This window comes from Dysidea avara, chromosome 3 (assembly GCF_963678975.1).
Source record: "Dysidea avara chromosome 3, odDysAvar1.4, whole genome shotgun sequence".
In the NCBI taxonomy this organism is placed as follows: domain Eukaryota; kingdom Metazoa; phylum Porifera; class Demospongiae; order Dictyoceratida; family Dysideidae; genus Dysidea; species Dysidea avara.
Window position 1 is genome coordinate 45,674,838 of NC_089274.1, and position 22,147 is coordinate 45,696,984.

Here is a 22,147-nt window from a genome sequence, read left to right on the forward strand (position 1 = left end):
AAAAAGAATTGAGCGAGTCAGCATTGCATAGTTCAGTTACTAAATAATCATTTTTGCAATGTGGGGATTGTTTTTCTACAGAGTACATTTCAACTGCATGAAAAGATGCCTCAAACATTCACAACCTATATGTCTAAGTGTTTATTTTAGCACCTTAGGTAACTTTATTCATCCACAAAGTGGTTATTTGGTTTAAAATGGTATCACCCCAACCAGTGAAACCCACAATCATTTCTTTTTGTGTCCACAATTTAAACCCACAATCGATTTTTGCAAACCTTTGTATAAAAGTAATGTGGTGAATGCAGGTTTGTCTTCCTTCACCTATTAGGTGAGCATGCCAGAGTGGTATATATTACTTATACCATGGCCACTTGGGATTTGCCTGATATATATCCCCTCGCCCTCGGGCCTGGGCATATATATCAGGAAAATCCCTTGTGGCCATGGTATAACTATTAAATATAGTGCTGTGGTTAACTCTGTATAATATTGTGATTGGTTTTGCAAACAGCAGGCTATTTAGTGGTCATGAGCTTGCAAAAAAGTTTACAAACAAATGTAAGAAAAAATTAGGAATTTTAACTTAGAGTAGGGACAGTGTCTAGTGCTGCAATAAAAGTACTGAAACAAGCTGGATTGGAGTAGTATGTAATGTCCAAATAGTGTAAAACAATAAGAAGTGAATATCCCTACTGTGCATTTTGAGTGTAGCACAGTAGGGATATTCACCTCTTACTGTCTTACAGTATCTGGACATTATGTACTACTCTGACCCAGCTTGTTTCAGTACTTTTATTGCAGCACTAGACACTGTCCCTACTTTAATTTAAAATTCCTAATTATTTCTTATATACAGTATACAATACCTGTAATGAGTTCAACACAGTGAATATCCATGCCAATACTTCTGACTCACTGTCAATCACAAAGAACAACCCCAATATCCAGGTAATGCCCATTAAAGGCATCAATGTCAGAATGCTCATCAGAACAGTACTAAGGAAGTAATGTTAATTAAAAATGCATTCATACAGGTGTGTATAATAGAAACATTCAAATACTGAGATAAGTTATGCTAGGTACGTCATGATGAATTGTCATTTGTGGTTGTGTTTGAGAGTAAGATGACATACTGCACTGTAGCTACTGTATGTGATGCTGACCTGAGGCTAATGTGTGCTAGCATGGCACTAAATATTGCTTTTGTGGGATAAATCAACATGTTATGCATTAAAAACCATTATTTGTGGCATTAAAAAGATTTACACTGAACAATAATGTACAGTAGTTGACAAAACAGAGTTGGGGTCATTACTCTAAAAATGTAACTTGTTACATATTACCCATTACTTATATACAATGTAATGGATTAAAGTTATATATTTCTCCCAGAAAAATAGTAACAAGTTACATATTGCACATTACTCTGAGGGCTGTAACTAGTAATGCCAATACATATTACATTTGTTCATTACAAACTTTAAATTAAGCCCGACCTTTTAAATACAGGCTCCCAGCTTAGAACTACAAGTGACACAAGTGAGACATATGTTTCTCTGGTGTAGTTCAGCCTCAAAAACATACTTTGTTGTAATATCTTGATCTCAAGGGCACTCTCCATACACTATCACGCTTTGTTCTTGCCTATACATTCGTATTCAGCACTGTCAGAGCCCAAGATTCAGCAAATCACATGCTGGATACAATGCGCCTTAACGTGTTACAATTTTCAGATGTAACATACGTTATATATTACTTGTTACTTTGTCATGTAATGCGTTATATTACTTCATCACAACATAAATAATACTATTACATAGCATGTTACAAATGTAACTCATTACCCCTCAACTCTGTTTACAAATGTGCATCTTAATACTGTCTGTATACATACCGTGCTAGCTCAAAATTAGATTGTTGTGCACCAGACATTTGCTGTCTATATTTTCTGACTTTGTAAATCTTATATACTGACACAGTAAGAAAGAAACAGTTCACCTGTATATGTACACACATTCGATAATGGTTTCTGTGTTGCATTAATGTTACAGCTCACCAATATTATGAGAGCCATAGGAGCAATAAAGGCCCATATTGCACCATCCTTGTTTGATATCCAACACCTGAAACAAGTAGCTACTGTATAACAAATGTTTAAAATTAGCAAAACATGATGACCTCAGTCATGAAACAAAGCTGACCAATTACAAACAAATGCAAGAAGTGATGTCAACATGTCATTAGAGTATAAAAAATATGGTGGTGTACTGTTTAGTAGGGTTCCCAATGGTACCTGCAAAATCTTGCCACATATAAATTATCATATAAGACGAAAACCACTTTTACAGAGGAGTCTTAGTGCATCTAGCATAAATTCCATCATTAAACACAAGAAAACACAGAAGGCTGATTAATAAAATTTTCAAATATCACAAAATCCGCTTTTTAGTCTGCCTGCCTTTCCTGCCTGCGAGACCACAGCCACAAGACTAGAGAGACTTAACAAATCAGCACATGTCCTTTCATGCTACAGTAACAAATTCATGTTGCCTATGTTTTTGCCAAATCCTAATAGAACACACACCTAAACACCACCTTAGGAAGCTGCCCCAACCACAAAAAAAAGCCTTAGAAGTTAATCTGGAAGAAGTATAGGTCCACTGGAAAATATGAAGTGAAAAGGTACCGATAAAAGTTTTTTTTTTTTAATAACTGAAATATACTTTTTTGTTCATCTTATTATCATGAACCATGGTAGTGGTTCATAATAGAGGTACCCCTGTTTTTCCAACATCCTAATAGAACACTCAGCTAAACACCAACTTAGAAATCTTTTCCAACCTCAAAAGAAGCCTTAAAAATTAATTTGGAAGAAGTTTAGGTCCACTAGCAAAGATGAAGTCAAAAGGACCTGATAAAGGTACTTTTTAAAGAACTGAAATCTGCCATTTTGAGCCATTTTGTTCATCTTCTTCTTATTACTAGGACCGGGTCACATACATACACCAACACAACAACCCCCTGGTGAGGTTATGCATGTGACTATAGGTAGTGAAGGCACAATCAAAATCTCAATATGTCACAATAGTGACAGATACAACACAATAGTGGCATCGTAACTAGAGGCCAAGTGCCGGTACATCATTGGTGTGGCAATGGCAGAGTGATGTGTACATAGTATATAGGCATACAAAACATACAGGAGAGAACTATACATTTTTGGCAATGTCACCAAAGATGAATATTATTCAGCTATGTAGCCAATATACAGCACAGTATCAACATCAACTATAGGTCACCAGTAGCTAAATATGTTTCATCAGTGGTGTGGCAATGGCACAGTGATGGGTACACACTATATGCATACACAACTTGCAGGAGATACACAATACATATACTGTAAGAGTATACAAGCCAGGTGAATCAGATAAAGGAAGACAGCCAAGCCAGCCAGAACACCTAGTAAGCCAGATAAAGGCAAAATGTACAATACAAGTAAATAATACAGGAAAAGATAACACTCTCTTACAATACATTAGTACAAACAGACATCCAAGCCAACCAGAGCCTAGCAAGCCAGAAAAAATATAAAATACAGTTAAGTAAACAATACAAACAAACATACCGTTATTAATCCTGTTATTGTGCAGCTGGCATGGCAAATTTCCTCTTTGTGTTGGCCACCTTAATTAGCTACCTGCCATTCACTGGCAGCTGGAATGGTGACTTGAGACTTATAGTGCGTTTACACTAGTAGCTCCAGCTCGGTACGGTACAGCACGGCACGGTACGCTACGTTTTAAGTGCGCGTTTACATTGGTAAGGAAATAACCGTGCTGGGCAAGTTTATACATAAGCACGTGATGGCTAAAGTATCGTCCTACGAGATTCCCTCGCCGTTTTCAAGCTTGTTTCAAGCTGTTGCTGTCGTACAAGTTACCGGCAATCCGTTTGAAGGACAATATCAGCGGCTATCGCTCTATGGACAGCTCATTCAAGTTGAACTTGGTAACTGGACTTTGTTTCACGTTTGGCCATGGTAGAAGCCATCGTATTTACGTGCAGCATCCAAGGATATAGCAAGGTTTGTTTCAATTTGTCTACCGTGCCGTGCCGTACCGAGCCAGCACGGTTGAAGTAGCAGGGCCAGGTCAGCCCGGCACGTAACGGTTTGGCTCGGATCGATACCCATTTACACTAGCAAAATTAAGCGTACCGTGCCGTGCTGTACTGTACCGTACCGTGCCCAACTGCTAGTGTAAACGCACTATTAGTGTGCCAGCTGGCAACACTTTCAAAAACAAAGGAACAGTAGTTCTCTCATCTAAATAGGTATTTGAATCCGCCTCCTTTGTAGTAGGCATCATGTGCTAACTGTTTTGTTCAGCATTAAATAGAATTGTCATACTGTTTCTATCACCTCCACGAAAACACCCGTCCATTATACAATTGTCTCTCCATACAACATGGATTCTTCTCCCGGTGAGTGCGAAAACTTAAGCCATGTAGTTTTCTCAAACATTATTTTATCATTTATCTATTTATTCATTATTATTGTTTATGACATAATTTTAACCGCATTTCTTATTATTCTTAGTACTTGGTTGTACAATTATTTTATCATTATTTTTTTCTCACAGGGCTAGAGCAAAAGGAAGCCTGTATTCTGTGGAATACAGAATAGCAGAATTAGGGAATAAACGAAAATCACATTCTAAATTTATTTTGTTATTGTTTATAGCCTCTATAACTTTTAATATACATTCTTCACCTCGTAGAGAACACAATCACGATGGCACCGATCCTCGGGACAATCTTTAAATAGGATAATCATATGTACAAAGATATTCACTCTAGAACAATCTAACTAAGCTAAACTACTGTACACTTCACTACACAATTGCTAGAAAACTAGAAGTTCTTTGTGCTATACTTGCTCATACCAGCTGTCACACACGGGCAGCTAGCTAACTGGCCGAAGGGTTTAAGACAAAACAATCCACCCCCTAGGTAGCTACCCTGCATGCATGGAATAATCTGACCTTTCTTATAACTCTGTTACCATTTCCTAAAGTGTTTCAAATAAATTCGGAGAATAATACTGCTTTCAGCTCCCAACATCAGAGCTCCAACCTCGGCTCTAACACTTCGTATATAACTCTAATAAATTTGGGCAGTTACTCGTGTGTGACAGCTGGTATGAGTAAGTATAGCACAAAGAACTTCTAGTTTTCTAGCGATTGTGTAATGAAGTGTATTTGATGGTAATTTAGCTTAGTTAGATTGTTCTAGAGTGAATATCTTTGTACATATCCTATTTAAAGATCGCCCTGAGGATCGGTGCTATCGTGATTGTGTTCTCTATGAGGTGAGGAATGTATTATAGAGGCTATAAACAATAACAAAATATTTAGAATGTGATTTTCGCTTATTCCGTAATTCTGCTATTCCGTATTCCGCGGAATACAGGCTCCCAGAGCAAAATGTGAGTACTCTTTAGGGATAAAAATTACATAACTTTCCTTCCTATGTCTTTCTTCACGTCCATGACCTATTTTTAAATGCATATTACAATGATAGCACCCATTCTCAAGCAAATTTGCTTCTTGTAGGTTCACTTTGTCATTAGTCTTCTGACTTAGTCTCTGCAAGAGAAACCAACGTGTTAATAATTATGTGTTAATAAGTATCCAATCTATTTATGTCAACACATTCATTTGGAAACCCTATATCATTACCTATATTTAACCACAGTATTCATACCAGAGCAACAATGTTGTTGTGTACCACTGCATACTTGACTTATTGTGATCACATAGCTGCACAATTGTGCATGCATATTTGATAAATCAGATTGCTGACCACAGCATGCTATACTTTATGAATGGCTCAGGGCACAAAGTGCCTGCATGCTATTTGGCATTACATGAGGAAGGTGAAGTTGAAATATCAACATGTATTTGGCACAAATACAAGGATGTGACAGCCATTTTGAAGTCTATACATGTGACAGAATAATTAAAATGACGAAAAATGACAGTCCCACTATAAAAGTGCCACACGGTCGAGTTCCATTGGTTTCTTTGTAGTTCTTGATTTGCGACTTTCACAATGCAGTGACCTACAACTCTTCAGCTGGAAATTGTGCAGGTGAGCCTAAAAGAGAAACTGGAGAAAATATACCAATTATTAATTAAAAACAGGGTTTGGTGGGAGGGACATGTTGATATTTCAACTTCACCTTCCTCATGTAATTCCAAATAGCATGCAGGCACTTCATGCCCTGAGCCATTTGTAAATTACATTTCAGAAGGTTCCGTTCATGTATGGTTTGAAGCACAATGGGATGCCAAAACACTTGTGCCAAACTTAGTTTTGTCATCCCCATCCAAATTCCTATGATAAAACTTCTGGAAGGTGCCTTCTGAGGACCAGTCTGCAGCCTCAAGTATCTGCTTATTTGTAACACCTGCTCCAGCTGCTTTAGAATAGGCAGCTCCTCGCACAGAGTGTGACTTAAAAATGCTGATATCTATCCCAGCATCCTTCATAGTCTCCTTAAGCCACCTGGCAATTGTAGAGGAGGTCACTGGGTTGTGCTTCCCAATCCAAGAGAGGAACAAACAAGTTTTTGGCTTAGATGATTGCAAATCTCTAAATTCCTCGGTACGCTGTTCATATGCCCTTACTGGACATAATATAGGGTCATCCTTGAAGCACGGAAAGAAAAAATCTGGTATGTGCTTAGATGACCTGTTCTGCTTTGCTAAATGAGTTGGTTGGAATGTCACCCCATCTGACCGATAAGACCTCCAGTCTACATTCAGGTTGGACAGGTCAGTTGATCAAGAAGGTCTAGTCAAGGCTAACAACATTACAGTTTTAAGTGTTGGTTGCCTAAGGGTCAGTCCCTCATTGTTACCCAAACTGTTGAGGTAGTTAATTACTGCACCTACATCCCAAAAGGATGAATATCTAGGCATGGGTGGTGTTCGATGAAAAGTACCCTCAATAGTCTTGCAACTGCGGGATGAGTTCCAACACTGACTCCATCCACCACTTCATGTACTGAAGATATTGCTGAGTGGCATCAATTAAGAGACTGATATTGGTAGCCCTGAGAGGAAAGGTCAGCCAGGAAGTTTATGACATCTGCTATAGGTCCTGAAAGGGGATTTCTACCCCACTGGTGACACCAGCTAGCCCATTTAGCAAAGGAGGAACTGTAGCTGGAGTTAGTCTTCAGTGCTGGTCACTGTAAAGTGCTAATAATAATAATAATAATAATAATAATAATAATAGTCTTGTCTCTCCATGAGGTGAGCATAAGGCTCGAAGCCTCTGAAGAAAGTCCCTGCGATGAGTAGGATTGCCTGAGATAGGCCAGTCGATCAGTTGGGGCACTCCCTGTTTCATGAGGAAGTCCTGACCTACTGGTATCACTACCAGATCTGACAGGGTCGGTAGAATCAGAGGGTAATCCTCTAGGAGTTCTAGCACTATTGGAAACCAAGATTGGGTTTTCCACAAGGGCGTTATTAACACCAATCGAGCTGATTGTATTTTCACCTTGGTGAGGCAACAATGGATCAGACACCAAGGTGGGTTGGCATAGCCCCACTGTTGAGACCAATCCTGCATAAAGGCATCTTTTGCTGCTGCTTCTGGGTCTGCTCTCCAGCTGTAAAACAGGGGAAGTTGCTTGGTCAGGCGAGAGGCAAATAAGTTCACCTCCAGGGGCCCCAGCTTCTCCCTTATTCTCTGAAACACGTTTGGGTTCAGCATCCAATCGCAACGGTCTCGAACTGAGTGAGACTCCTGGTCCGCTATCGTATTGAGGTGACCCGGAAGATGTTCTGCAGTGAGTGTGATGTTCCTGGACATGCACCAGGTCCACACTGTGATCGCTAATTGGCACAAGAGTGTGGAGGTAGTGCCTCCCTTCTGGTTGATGTATGTTACTGCCGTTACATTGTCCAAACGGAGAAGAATTGTTGTATTCGTCCAAATCTTCTCGAATGCTTGGAGAGCTAGAAATGCTGCCAGCAGTTCCAGGTAATTGATGTGATGTTTCCTATCCTCTGCTGACCAAACACCTCCTGTTTGAGTCCGACCATTCAGTACTGCACCCCAGCCCTTGCTGGATGCATCGGACTCTATTGTCACAGACGGGACTGTTGGTGCAATGGGGTTTGACACGAACTTCCTGTCCAGGGATAGCCACCAGGACAGATCGGCTCTGCTTAATGGGTTCAGCTGTACTACAGTATCGAACTTCCCATTCACCCCTTTCTGTGTGTGATTCGTGAGCTGACTTTTTAACAGCTACTGTACATTATGACTAATTTGATGTTTGTACATGTTTAGTACTGTGTAATATCAAGCACCACCAGCACCTTTTATTATCATGTTACCTATCCATAAATGGATTTATAAAAGTAAACAAACTAATGTAAAATAATTTAAAAAATTAAAACATGGGAATAGAGATCGCTGAAAAAGTAAAGAAACAAGAGTCAAACAAGCCAGCATGTTAAACACACAGAGATCTCTTTTTGGACTCAATGGATATGGTAGCTAGAGATTAAGGAAAAAGCAGTAGTTTTATATAAATCAGGGGCAGATAAGTACTGAGAATGCTTCTGTATAAATGTTTATTTGAATCCAAATAGAGATCTCTGTGTGTTTAACATGTTGGCTTGTTTGACTCTTGTTTCTTTACTTTTTTCAGTGATCTCTATTACCATGTTTTAATTTCTAAAATTATTTTTACACTTCTTCAATTGCATGGTCATTGTTTTCTTCATGCAAGGAAACCATGCTGAAGCATTAATTTTCGGTATCAATATTCCTCTAGAACAGTATACTTGTATTTAGAATATACAACACTATTTGAAGTGTTTATACACTACTTACAATAAGTACACAGAAAAATTTTACTAGAGTAGGGACCATAGCACATCCATAAAAGGTACTGAAACAAGCTGGAGTAGTGCACGATATTAAATCACAGTAAAACAATAAGAAGTGTTATATCCCTACTGTACTCAAGATACCATAATAAAAATGCACAGTAGGGATATAACACTTCTTATTGTTTTACTGTGATTTAATATCGTGCACTACTCCAGCTTGTTTCAGTACCTTTTATGGATGTCCTATGGTCCCTACTCTAGTTGAAAATTCCAAATTTTTCTGTGTACTTGTTTGTTAACTTTTTTTTGTAAATATTATTATTATGACTGGTGAACCCACGCATACCACATCTGAAATGGTGCCACGCGCCCCAGCTATATCAATTATCATCTGAAAAGTGAAGTATCCATTACGCTTTGTTGTCAGCTATGTTCAACCCAATACACAGCATTTCAGATCTAGAACTGTTCAAAAAGCACCTCTGCAGTCTATGCATACTGAAAGAAATGGTACCACTTGTCCCAGTTATATCAATTATTGTCTGTATCCATTACGCTTTGTTGTTGGCTGTGTTCAACCTGTTACACAGCAGTACAAATCAAAAGCTGTTTGAAAAGCACCTCTGCAATCAAAACAGCCACTATAAAAATATGGACGATTTCCATTACAAAGGGAAGCCATCACGTGCTATCTCCAAATTGACACTTTTTGCTGTCAGCAAAGATGAATGGGACACAAAGGAGGATGCTGGTAAGTCCATGAAGAATGCATTGTATATACTGTGGTATGCCAAAGGCACCCCATGGGCTGAAGTGACATCAAACAGTGAAAAAATCAAGCCCATAGTCTTAGCCGTTATTGAGTTACGCTTGTCTGAAGGCATCAGTCAGTCGTGACTAGTCAGGCAGTTAGTCAGTAGAAAGTTCCATTAAATAAATTATTTTAAAAATTTCATAACAACTTGTTGAAAACATTTTGGGTTGATCTGAAAGCTTGTTTGGGCTTAGGTTTACCTTAACCAATACTGCCTCATTGTTGTAAGGGAAAATTGAGGCTGGTTTTTGGGTGATGTTATTTTTGTGGACCACGCCTACTCTTTTGTGGTCCCTACTATATAGTACTGTCGTACTGTATGATAAGAGGCCTGCAGTTGCACTTATAAAGTGATCAGATTGCTACTGAAAACTGAGAACAATGACCACAACCTTAAAAAAAAATCAAATTACAGTGATCACGCTTTAAACAATCAGAACTGGGTGATCATACCCTACAGCGATCTAACTGTAATCATTTGAAGTTTTGCTGTAGAAAACTAGACATGGTAACTACACCCCATAATCTACTGTATAGCTTACTTGAGATCAGCAGCAAGATCGAGATACTCGAATAAAGCAGTCATAGCTACATATCCAAATAGAACAGTCACTCATGTGCATCACAGCTATGCTATAACAAAACTGTTAACAAAGTTAGGAAATTAAAAATTATTCATTTAAAGGGTTCCAGCAATTTAAGGTAGTGAAACAATATATGAATGATGGTATTACAACATAGCTGTGTCGCATAACCTCTACTTTGCAATGGTGGTAACATGCTAGTGTCCACATATGTAATTTGCTACAATGTAATACCATGATTCGTATATTGTTCATTACGTTTTATTACCAGAATTATATTTCATTTTTAATTTTTTTATAATTGCACCAGTATCATGTATTGAGGTTATCCAATTGTCAAAGCTTTACTAGAAGTGGTAGCATATTATACTTCTCCAGCAGTCTCAATTCTCAAGGTGATCAAATGACCTTCTTAACAAAAACAAGGCAAGGACAAATGCATACCACCTAGCTATACTAACTATTGGCAAGTACAATAACTGTTTCACTTCCATATCAGCTATTGTACATATGTTCTGCTTGGTACACAGTACTACATAATTTTAGAAAACAAAATGTGAAGCATCTTTGTATTTTAACTTGACTGTTGGAGGCATGTGAACAAGATCTCTGTTTCATTCTTACATGACAGACAACACACTAAACCATTGATGCATACTAATGCATTGACATTTTTGTGTTGAATGCAAGCAAAAAAGAAATTGCACAAAGAAAAAGTCTGTGATGCATGCATTGTACCCACTATAGTACTGCAATGGGCAAGTTTAGAGCCAAAACAATGTCTAAATGCAAAACAAACAAAAAAACACAGTTATCATTGAGTTATGTATGCTTGTTGTATATGACAGAATCATTCAGTTAGGTGGTTGGTCAATCACTTGTATAGTCTGTTAGTAGAAATCTATTATTATCATACAGTATAGTAGTATTGTATAATAGAGGGCATGGAGGTGCAAACTTTTTTGCCCTGAAAATCTAGCCTCACTTTTCCTTCATGACAGCTTGGCAGTATTGCTTAGAAACCCTTAAAATCTGAGACTGCCTAGGTCCAGTCATCAACTTTAGACAGGTTGTAGGACCAGGTGTCCTACAGACCTTCAGCACTTGTGCTGTAAAGCCTTAATAAATAAAATAAATAAAATCTTCAGAGTAACCCCAAAGCCCTCCCAACCAGTTTCTACGAAAATTTTCAATTTTTAAAATTAAAATTGTCTACCAGTTAAATGACTCAAGCCTTCAGCAAAGCATAGCTTAAGGTTACTGGATTGATTTCTTCACTGTTTGATGTTGCTTCGGCCTGAGATGTGCCTTTTAACCAACTGCAGCAGCTACAATGCATGCATCATGGACTTACAGTACTATTGTTTTCATTTGTGTCCCATTTCTTTCTCCACTACCATGTAGGTGTTGTTGATCCGCAGAAACTCATCATGGCTTCAGTATTTTAGTATGTGTAGTGTGTGTGTGTTGTGTGTTGTGTGTGTGTGTGTGTGTGTGTGTGTGTGTGTGTGTGTGTGTGTGTGTGTGTGTGTGTGTGTGTGTGTGTGTACAGCTGGTTACTGGGCTTGGGAATAGCAGCCAAAAAGCAAATTATTAAAATTTTTGATAGTTTACTCATGTAGCACTGTGTTTGTGGTGAAAAATCTGTCATGGGCAATAAGACCAGTTTCCCCAGATATATTATCTTTGCAAACATACGCGATTATTTCATTGTCATGTTCTAATCCATAATGTTCATTTGATATTGCAGCGGATATTATTACTGCTGGGATTGGCAGTCCTGTGGAACAACAATAACACATAATTTGTAAATGTACAAACCCTAGTCTATCTTACCCCAACCAACCAGTAGATAAAATGGTAGTCTTTGAAATTTTCCCTTATAGAATGGTGCTGCAAACATTGTATAGACCATTATTCCCTCACATAATTCCCAAGAGAACACAGCCAGGAAAAAGTAATGAAGTAACAGTGTAACAAATGTACAGCCAATCTACATGAAATAGTAACATCATCGTAAAGCAACATTAGTAGCACATTTATGTATGTAATGTGCATTTGACATAATTTCACTGGTGTAAATTTCAACCCATTGTGAGTGAGATGTGCATGTATGTATGCATAATAATTACAGCATAAAGCAAAATGTTGGTAATTTACACATTGTACTGTAAATAGTACTGTATTATACACAGTATAATGTGCATTGAAATTTGAAAAAAAAATTATGAGTAAGTTTCATCATTAAAAAGTAATAACTCAGTTTTGGGGAAAATGTCCCCAAGATGGAAAGGCAGTGTTAAGAGACACAAAAACACTGTCAGATATTTCAATGGTATGGAAACATTGATATTTAATCAAAAACAGCTAAGCTGTAAAAAAAGGAGTGCGGCCCTTGACAAGGCTATGGTGAAAAAAGATGTGAAATCCAAGGTGGCGGCCAAGAAATGGCTGTGATGGTAGGTTAATGGTAAAAATTTTAATAACGGCAATTCAGGTGAATTTTGTGCCAAGACCATGCGGCACCAAATTCACCTGAATTGTCGTTATTAAAATTTTTACCATTAACCTACCATCACAGCCATTTCTTGGCCGCCACCTTGGATTTCAAATCTTTTTTCACCATAGCCTTTTCAAGGGCCGCACTCCTTTTTTTACAGTTTGGCTGTTTTTGATTAGATTTCACTTCTTTTTGTATTTGTATACCCCAAAGCCGGCCTATGGCCAGCTTTGGGGCTATTTAACCTATATTTTTTTCTTTACCACAGGAAAAAGATGAAGCAGATTTTATAAATACTTTAACTCATTCTGATTTTATCAGTAAATGTACAAATTATATATATAATGCATATATTTATTACATGTCAATTAATCCCCACAGGATAATTTGCAGCTGATCTCTCTACTGGGTGACTTGAAATGTAGCTGAACTCTTTACAGGATGATTTGCTTGTACGTAGATGAACTCTTTACAGGATTCTCTCTACAGGGTGACTTGACTCTAGCTGAACTCTCTGCAGGGTTATCTGTTTGTAGTTGAATTCTCTACAGGGTGATTTGTTTGCAGCTTAACTCTCTACAAGGTAACTTCTTCTAGCTGATCTGTCTACAGGGTGACTTGTTTCTAGCTGGTCTCTCTACAGGGCGATTTGTTTGTAGCTGAATTCTCTACAGGGTGATTTGTTTGCAGCTGAACTCTCTACATGGTGGTTTCTTTGTAGCTAAACTCTCTACAGGGTGATTTGTTTGTAGCTGAACTCCCTACAAGGTAACTTCTTCTAGCTGATCTTTCTACAGGGCGATTTGTTTGTAGCTGAGTTCTCTACAGGGTGATTTGTTTGCAGCTGAACTCTCTACATGGTAGTTTCTTTGTAGCTGAACTCTCTACAATGTGACTTCTTCTAGCTGAACTCTCTACAGGGTGACCTGTTTCTAGCTGATCTCTCTACAGGGTGACTTGTTTCTAGCTGAATTCTCTACAAGTGATTTGTTTGCAGCTGAACTCTCTACATGGTGGTTGCTTTGTAGCTGAACTCTCTAAAAGGTGACTTCTTCTAGCTGAACTCTCTACAGGGTGATCGTTTCAAAGCTGAACTCTCTACAGGATGATTTGTTTGCAGCTGAACTCTCTACATGATGATTTATTTGTAGCTGAACTCTCTACATGATGATTTCTTTGTAGCTGAACTCTCTACAGGGTGATTTTTTTGTAGCTGAACTCCCTACAAGGTAACTTCTTCTAGCTGATCTTTCTACAGAGCGATTTGTTTGTAGCTGAGTTCTCTACAGGGTGATTTGTTTGCAGCTGAACTCTCTACATGGTAGTTTCTTTGTAGCTGAACTCTCTACAATGTGACTTCTTCTAGCTGGCCTCTCTACAGGGTGACCTGTTTCTAGCTGATCTCTCTACAGGGTAACTTGTTTCTAGCTGAACTCTCTACAAGTGATTTGTTTGCAGCTGAACTCTCTACATGGTGGTTTCTTTATAGCTGAACTCTCTACAAGGTGACTTCTTCTAGCTGATCTCTCTACAGGGTAATTTGTTTGTAGCTGAACTCTCTACAGGTGATTTGTTTGTAGCTGAACTTTCTACAAGGTGATACTTCTAACTGAACTCTCAACAGGGTGATCTGTTCATAGCTGAACTCTCTACTGGGTGATTTGTTTGCAGCTGAACTCTCTACATGGTGGTTTCTTTGTAGCTGAACTCTCTACAAGGTAACTTCTTCTAGCTGATATTTTTACAGGGCATATTTGTTTGTAGCTGAGTTCTCTACAGGGTGATTTGTTTGCAGCTGAACTCTCTACATGGTAGTTTCTTTGTAGCTGAACTCTCTACAATGTGACTTCTTCTAGCTGAACTCTCTACAGGGTGATTTGTTTCTAGCTGATCTCTCTACAGGGTGACTTGTTTCTAGCTGAACTCTCTACAGGTGATTTGTTTGCAGCTGAACTCTCTACATGATGATTTCTTTGTAGCTGAACTCTCTACAAGGTGATTTCTTCTAGCTGATCTCTCTACAGGGTGATTTGTTTGCAGCTGAACTCTCTACTGGGTGGTTTCTTTGTAGCTGAACTCTCTACAAGGTAACTTCTTCTAGCTGATCTTTCTACAGGGTGATTTGTTTCTAGCTGAATTCTCTACAGGGTGATTTATTTGCAGCTGAACTCTCTACAAGGTGACTTCTTCTAGCTGAACTCTCTACATAGTGATTGATTTTTTTTTTGCAGCTGAACTCTCTACATGATGGTTTCTTTGTAGCTGAACTCTCTACAAGGTGATTTCTTCTAGCTGATCTCTCTACAGGGTGATTTGTTTGCAGCTGAACTCTCTACATGGTGGTTTCTTTGTAACTGAACTCTCTACAGGGTGATTTGTTTGTAGTTGAACTCTCTACAGGGTGATCTGTTCGTAGCTGAACTCTCTACAGGGTGATTTGTTTGCAGCTGAACTCTCTACATGGTGGTTTCTTTGTAGCTGAACTCTCTACAAGGTAACTTCTTCTAGCTGATATTTTTACAGGGCATATTTATTTGTAGCTGAGTTCTCTACAGTGTGATTTGTTTGCAGCTGAACTCTCTACATGGTAGTTTCTTTGTAGCTGAACTCTCTACGATGTGACTTCTTCTAGCTGAACTCTCTACAGGGTGACTTGTTTCTAGCTGATCTCTCTACAGGGTGACTTGTTTCTAGCTGATCTCTCTACAAGTGATTTGTTTGCAGCTGAACTCTTTACATGGTGGTTTCTTTATAGCTGAACTCTCTACAAGGTGACTTCTTCTAGCTGATCTCTCTACAGGGTGATTTGTTTGTAGCTGAACTCTCTACAGGTGATTTGTTTGTAGCTGAACTCTCTACAAGGTGATACTTCTAGCTGATCTCTCTACAGGATGACTTGTTTCTAACTGAACTCTCAACAGGGTGATCTGTTCATAGCTGAACTCTCTACTGGGTGATTTGTTTGCAGCTGAACTCTCTACATGGTGGTTTCTTTGTAACTGAACTCTCTACAGGGTGATTTGTTTGTAGTTGAACTCTCTACAGGGTGATCTGTTCGTAGCTGAACTCTCTACAGGGTGATTTGTTTGCAGCTAAACTCTCTACATGGTGGTTTCTTTGTAGCTGAACTCTCTACAGGGTGACTTGTTTCTAGCTGATCTCTCTACAGGGTGACTTGTTTCTAGCTGAACTCTCTACAGGTGATTTGTTTGCAGCTGAACTCTCTACATGGTGGTTTCTTTGTAGCTGAACTCTCTACAAGGTAACTTCTTCTAGCTGATCTTTCTACAGGGTGATTTGTTTCTAGCTGAATTCTCTACAGGGTGATTTATTTGCAGCGGAACTCTCTACAAGGTGACTTCTTCTAGCTGAACTCTCTACAGAGTGATTGATTTTTTTGCAGCTGAACTCTCTACATGATGGTTTCTTTGTAGCTGAACTCTCTACAACGTGATTTTTTCTAGCTGATCTCTCTACAGGATGATTTGTTTGCAGCTAAACTCTCTACATGGTGATTTCTTTGTAACTGAACTCTCTACAGGTTGATTTGTTTCTAGCTGAACTCTCTACAGGGTGATCTGTTCATAGCTGAACTCTCTACAGGGTGATTTGTTTGCAGCTGAACTCTCTACATGATGGTTTCTTTGTAGCTGAACTCTCTACAAGGTGATTTCTTCTAGCTGATCTCTCTACAGGGTGACTTGTTTCTAGATGAACTCTCTACACAGTGACTTACATGTAGCTGAATTGTCTATCAGATTAACTGTTTGTAGCTGAATTCTGTACAGAATATCTTGCAATGTAATATAATTCTATAATGCAGTACGTTATAAACGTAGCTGAATGCTCTATTAGGGTGACTGTTCTATTAGAGTATCTCGATCTCGCATTTGCTACACGTAGTTTCCTTTCGAATCATAACTCAGTGGTTTGTATTCCGATTCTTCTGTACTACTGCAAGGACTTTCTATGATGATTATCCAGCTACATACTGATTTTCAGCTCATTGCTCTAAACGATTTGCCTGGTAGATGTGAAAACTAATAGTTTTTTTAATCATAAAAATCGATCGCGTAATTTTGACACAGGTTGGGTTTTGTGTCATATCTCCATGGTCTTTATCTCAATTCCTTTGAAACCACAAAAAGGCACTCCTACGATGGTTACTCCATCTACATATCAATTTTCAACTGATTCCTCCAAGGGGTTTACACTGTAGGCGTGACAGACCTTCGACCTTATTTTATGCACATAATCGGTCATAACTCCGTGAATGTTCACCGGATTCCTACCAAAGTTGGTACTGAGATCCGCCTTAATGAGCCCTTCAAGTGTGCGAAATTTCAATCCTATCCGATTACGCATTCGTGTTTTATGGTAGATTTTACGAAGTGTGCGAAATGAAGATGAAAAAAAACGAAGAAATTAAAACGAAATGTTGTTCGCTCGTATCTCGGAAATGGCTGGACCGCTTTTCTTCAAATTTGGTATGTATACTCCCATAACTGGCCGGCATGTCTGTAGCAAATTTGGTTCCAATCGAATAAGGGATCACAGAGCTACATAGGTGTGAAAATTGCGTTCTCTTTCTTCCTGTTAATATACTCACGGTGTGGCGCGCCGGCTTCTTGGGCCGCACGACACACTATCGTGTGTCTTGATCCAAATACATTGACCTTGGAGTTCTATACACTGGTTTTGAGCAAATGCAAAACAGCAAACCTGCTTCAGTATGTATATGTATATCTATAGATATGGCCATCTCAGTTGTTTAAAGCATCATGCAAGGCATAAAAAAGCTATTCAGTGTGTACTGCATGTATAAATTTATGCAAATATCATATGATATTACTATTAATGTCACAGATTTCATTGTGTAGTACAATTTGGCAAGACTCCTAATGATTCAAAAGATGCAGTATTGTGTATTACTCTGTGCTGACATGTAAAATTACTGTACACGCTCCTCATAAGCTCAAAAATACAAAGATTAAGCTACAGTGAAACCTGGTGTACAAATACTGGTGGTATGCATGTAATATATGAACACACTTACTGTGTTTCCTGTGGCAGTCTCAACTCCACTAACAAATGTAAGTAATGCAATGAGGAGGGCAATGCTGAGGTTTAAATGCACTTTGTACACTTTTCCTTTAAATATCTTTTTTCTGAAGGAACAAGCAGCAATAACAATAATAAATACTAAAAAGTTACTATACACCACTTTGAAGTTACCCTATAGTAAGTTGGCCTGGTTTTAGATGTACATATACCTACAATGGAACCATGGGTATGAGTCCTAGTATTATCACAGTATACTGGTGTCTTTTTAGGGTTTTCAATGAACAAGTACAAGGAAAAAGGAATTTTTAAGTTCAATTAGGGATCAAAGAAATATAAAGTAGTGAAACAAGTAAGGTCACACACCTGAAGATATACTAGTGGATATTAATCCCTACTTCAGTCTATACCAATGACAGATTATAGTATATTTTAAGGTGTAGGTAACCTTACTTGTTTCACTGCTAATTCTTTGATCCCTAATCATGCTTATAAAATTCCTAATTTTTCATTCTACTTGTTTGCTTATGTTATTGTAACATTATTATGACTGGTGAATCTATGCACGCCACATTAGTAGAAAAAATGGTGCCAGACTTATAATGCAGGGAAGCCATCATGCCGTACTACTGCAAATCGACTGTAAGCAAAGATAAATGGGACACATAGGAGGCCCAGGTACTGTAAGTCCATCAAACATACATTGTATGTACTCCAGTGTGTCAAAAGGCAAGTTTAAATTTATATTATTATGTATGTCCTATTTTATACAGAGTTGTTCACAGTATTATTACCTTTGAAATATGATTGCTGTGGTATTTATAAAAAGACAGACCATAGATATGAAACAACCAACATAGCTGGCAATACGAAGTGAGAATGGTGCCTAAAAGGGTAAAAAATGAACATATTGATTATCCAATAACACAATGACCATTAAGTGCCTTCCAAAGTATGAGATTATGTAGTGCTAATTATTATAATCACTGTGATACAACAAATGAGACATCATAATCACACCCCTAACTACACACTATATGGACTGAGGTTAATTGTGTGATGAAGATACCACTAAAATAAAGCATGCAGTAAGATGGACTACCACATCTTCTATATAAGTATAATATAACTGACACATCCATTTATAGTGAATATGAAAAAAAGAAATACACTGTAGCGTCTGGAGAGTCTGTCAAGATTCAAAATCAATTGTTCAAGACATTAAGTTAAAAGCAAAAGTTTTGAGTAACAATGCATACACATTTAACCCTTTGTATGTATAATCACAATTATCAATTACAAATATATCATGGAGTTACCGGTTCTTGAGTTCCAACAAGAACAGCAAAACTGGTTAGATGAGTAGTATTACACAATACAGGAAGCCCTGGAGTGGTGTCCTGCTTGATGCCATCAAATGCCCACCCTCCAACAGTTTTATTGCTATGTATATGATGCAAAAATATTCACATGCAGTAGCTACAGTATACAAAAATACGAATACCCAGCTATGCATAGACTTATATTCTTGGCCCAAAACATGATATGCATATTTGTGACTGGATTTGCGAAAACCAGTCTTATCGCCCAAGACAGGAAGTTAGATTTTTTCACGCAAACACAAAGTTTTATGAATGCACTATCAAATTTCACTGTCACAGTCGACCAGGGTAAAGTAGTCTGCTTTTGCTAGCTGCTTTTTTCAAGCAAAGTGGCGAGCTGTACGAGTGGTCTGGGGCCTTGATGGAGACCTGGCCAACCAGGAGATGGCTGTGTGTGATTGTACAGCTCCGTGGTATTGGATGATGACCTGTGCTGTACATTTCCTTTCATTTTAGCCAGTTTCGAACCCTGAATGGCCCATACTGTGGCCTAATTTCATCCCAACACATCCCTCTTCAATTTTTAAACAGCCTATTGCCAGCCTTCCAGGCCTCCACCTCCCACCCCTTTGGAGCTTGCCTGATACAGTCAACTTTGGTCAAAAACTGTCTCAAATGGTGGGAAACTTAGCTGTTGACTACTTCCTCATTGGATGATCTGGATGGTAATAAATTGGTGTGAAATGTGTGAAAATTTGGTACACATAGCTACCACCCTTGACAAGCTACAACACTCTGAATATTTAAAACCAGTGTTTCTCTATACTTTCAAATGGGTGATAAGACCGGTTTTGCCAGAGACAGTCACATTTATAACATTTGAAATTTTACTTTTAAGTGATGAATGATTATGGTGCAGAGTTTAAAATTGCCGGTTAAATAGACAAGGGCTAGAAAATTTATGAAATCAGAAAACACTAGAATTATTTTTGGAATGCTGCCACATATTTATTATAATTATTGTACTGTAACATGGTTTACAGTACTATATAATGCTCCATTTGCAATTATTAAATAAATCTATAATTATACAGATATTGTAGATGGGGAATAAAATGTTTTGGTTGTCTTGGCTAGTAAAATGTTTATCTGTATTCCTGTGATATGAAGTACACAATAAACTGCACAACAGGACAAAGTTGATGTATATGTGTTTCATATACTCCTATTCCAATAATTCATGTCCCTCACATGGTACTATTGTCAACTACGTAAGAAATTAACCTTTCTTTCATTTCTCTGTAGTGATTACATATGAAGGGTAATGCACTTACTTTTTGTCAGTAAGATTGTAATTCCAGTACACACATTGGAAACTTGTAAAATTGCTGTCTTTATTTACAAACTGCAAAGATTAATCATTAATATATTTGTATATAATTTCATATTATAAATGTTCTTTTATATGTTACAGTTGTAATGCACCTATGAGGTTTGCTTTTTATTTGTAAATACGACATCCAAGGGGTGCTGGCCCGAGGGTGGAGTGCTTACAAATAGGGTGTGTTATAACTGTTTTGTGGTATGGGGTGTGCACGGATCAAAGGTGCCCATTTGTAACATGGAAGAAGCAAGAAAACCTGGCTATTACTGCGTGCTGTGCCCCAGGAACAATTTTCTCACCAATTACTGTCTTGATGGTTTATTAATTCATTACTTGCTTGTTTGTTCATTGGTAGCATGTTACCAATGAGCACATGACCAATTAGTCCAGCCATTGTACTGCTTCACATTTACTCATGTACGTCGCTGATGTGATATTTATTGCTGAGTGGTTTAGCGATATAGCTAACACTATAGTAATAGTCTATATTAGCTTTATTTATTGGTGGATGAGCGTGTGGTACATGTATATAGCAATTCAGCCCAGTGGTTGTACTGCATCCCATTCATTCATATGAGTATGTGCAAAGCAGAAGCTGTGTGGGATATTCATTCCAGAGCAATTCATTAGTTTGATGTATTGGCCAAATTCATAACCTGGTAAATTGTGACTTCCTGTGGTGGTGCTCTTTTGATGGCTTTGAACTAATTAGTGGCCAGACTGTGGCCAAAAGGTGGTACTTAGCCACATTACAACCATTTGTAAACTGGTTTACATTTGTATCACAGGTGGCAGCCTTTGATCCACCCACGCACCATACTACAAGTTTTGCTCTAACTATAGTAACTAGGGATTATAGGGCTGGGATGAATATTGAAATCTACCTTCGAACATTCACTAATAAAATTTTCGAACATTCGAAGCTTTGGTGTTAGCTATATGAATTACAGGTTTTCTTGTATTTATGCACATCCTTCTTAAGTTTCATCTTTCTAATAATTTTGTACGCATGTGGAAAGTGCATAGCAGCAATACTGAATGACGCAATTGATTGCAAATGGGCGTGTCCTCTATACTACAATCATACATAGGTAAACATAAACTAATGGCTAAAGGATGTTTTCCATGCATTTTATATGGTGTTTAAAGGCTACAACTATGGTAGCAAGCTAAATTGTGATGATTTAAATGTGGGTGTGGCACATGAAGATCGATCACAAAGAGACAAACATCGATTGCACAAGATGACTAAGCTGCTGCAATAAAGATAACTATGTTTATTTGTAATTCTTTCGTGGACTATGAGTGCATTACGGAGCTTTGAAGAATACTTTTATAATTCGAAGTTTACTTAACCTTCGAATCCATGAAACATCTAAAACTTTGTCCCAGCCCTAATTTTAATTAATTATTTGCTACTAGGACAAAACATTAAAGTGGTCCTTCTACTATCCAACTCATTGGGCCCTGAGTGCTTCAGACTACGATATATGAAGCCCATTCATTTACACATACAAGTTACTCTAATAGTACGCACAATTTAGACAAGAACATCTAATCCAAA

General features: G+C 38.0%; 1 protein-coding gene across 1 annotated transcript in view; it reads right to left on the reverse strand.

Annotated features, from left to right (window-relative positions):
- LOC136248556 (adhesion G protein-coupled receptor L4-like) overlaps window positions 1-22,147 on the reverse strand; it is a 215,115-nt gene that overhangs the window by 25,975 nt on the left and 166,993 nt on the right. The window contains exons 18-26 of the mRNA XM_066040325.1: window positions 20,534-20,604; window positions 19,197-19,320; window positions 18,672-18,763; window positions 17,873-17,984; window positions 12,153-12,309; window positions 12,015-12,096; window positions 2,060-2,126; window positions 1,898-2,001; window positions 870-999 (exon numbers count right to left, since the gene is read on the reverse strand). Coding sequence (XP_065896397.1) covers window positions 870-999; window positions 1,898-2,001; window positions 2,060-2,126; window positions 12,015-12,096; window positions 12,153-12,309; window positions 17,873-17,984; window positions 18,672-18,763; window positions 19,197-19,320; window positions 20,534-20,604 — 939 coding nt within the window. The remainder of the gene's footprint in view (window positions 1-869; window positions 1,000-1,897; window positions 2,002-2,059; window positions 2,127-12,014; window positions 12,097-12,152; window positions 12,310-17,872; window positions 17,985-18,671; window positions 18,764-19,196; window positions 19,321-20,533; window positions 20,605-22,147) is intronic.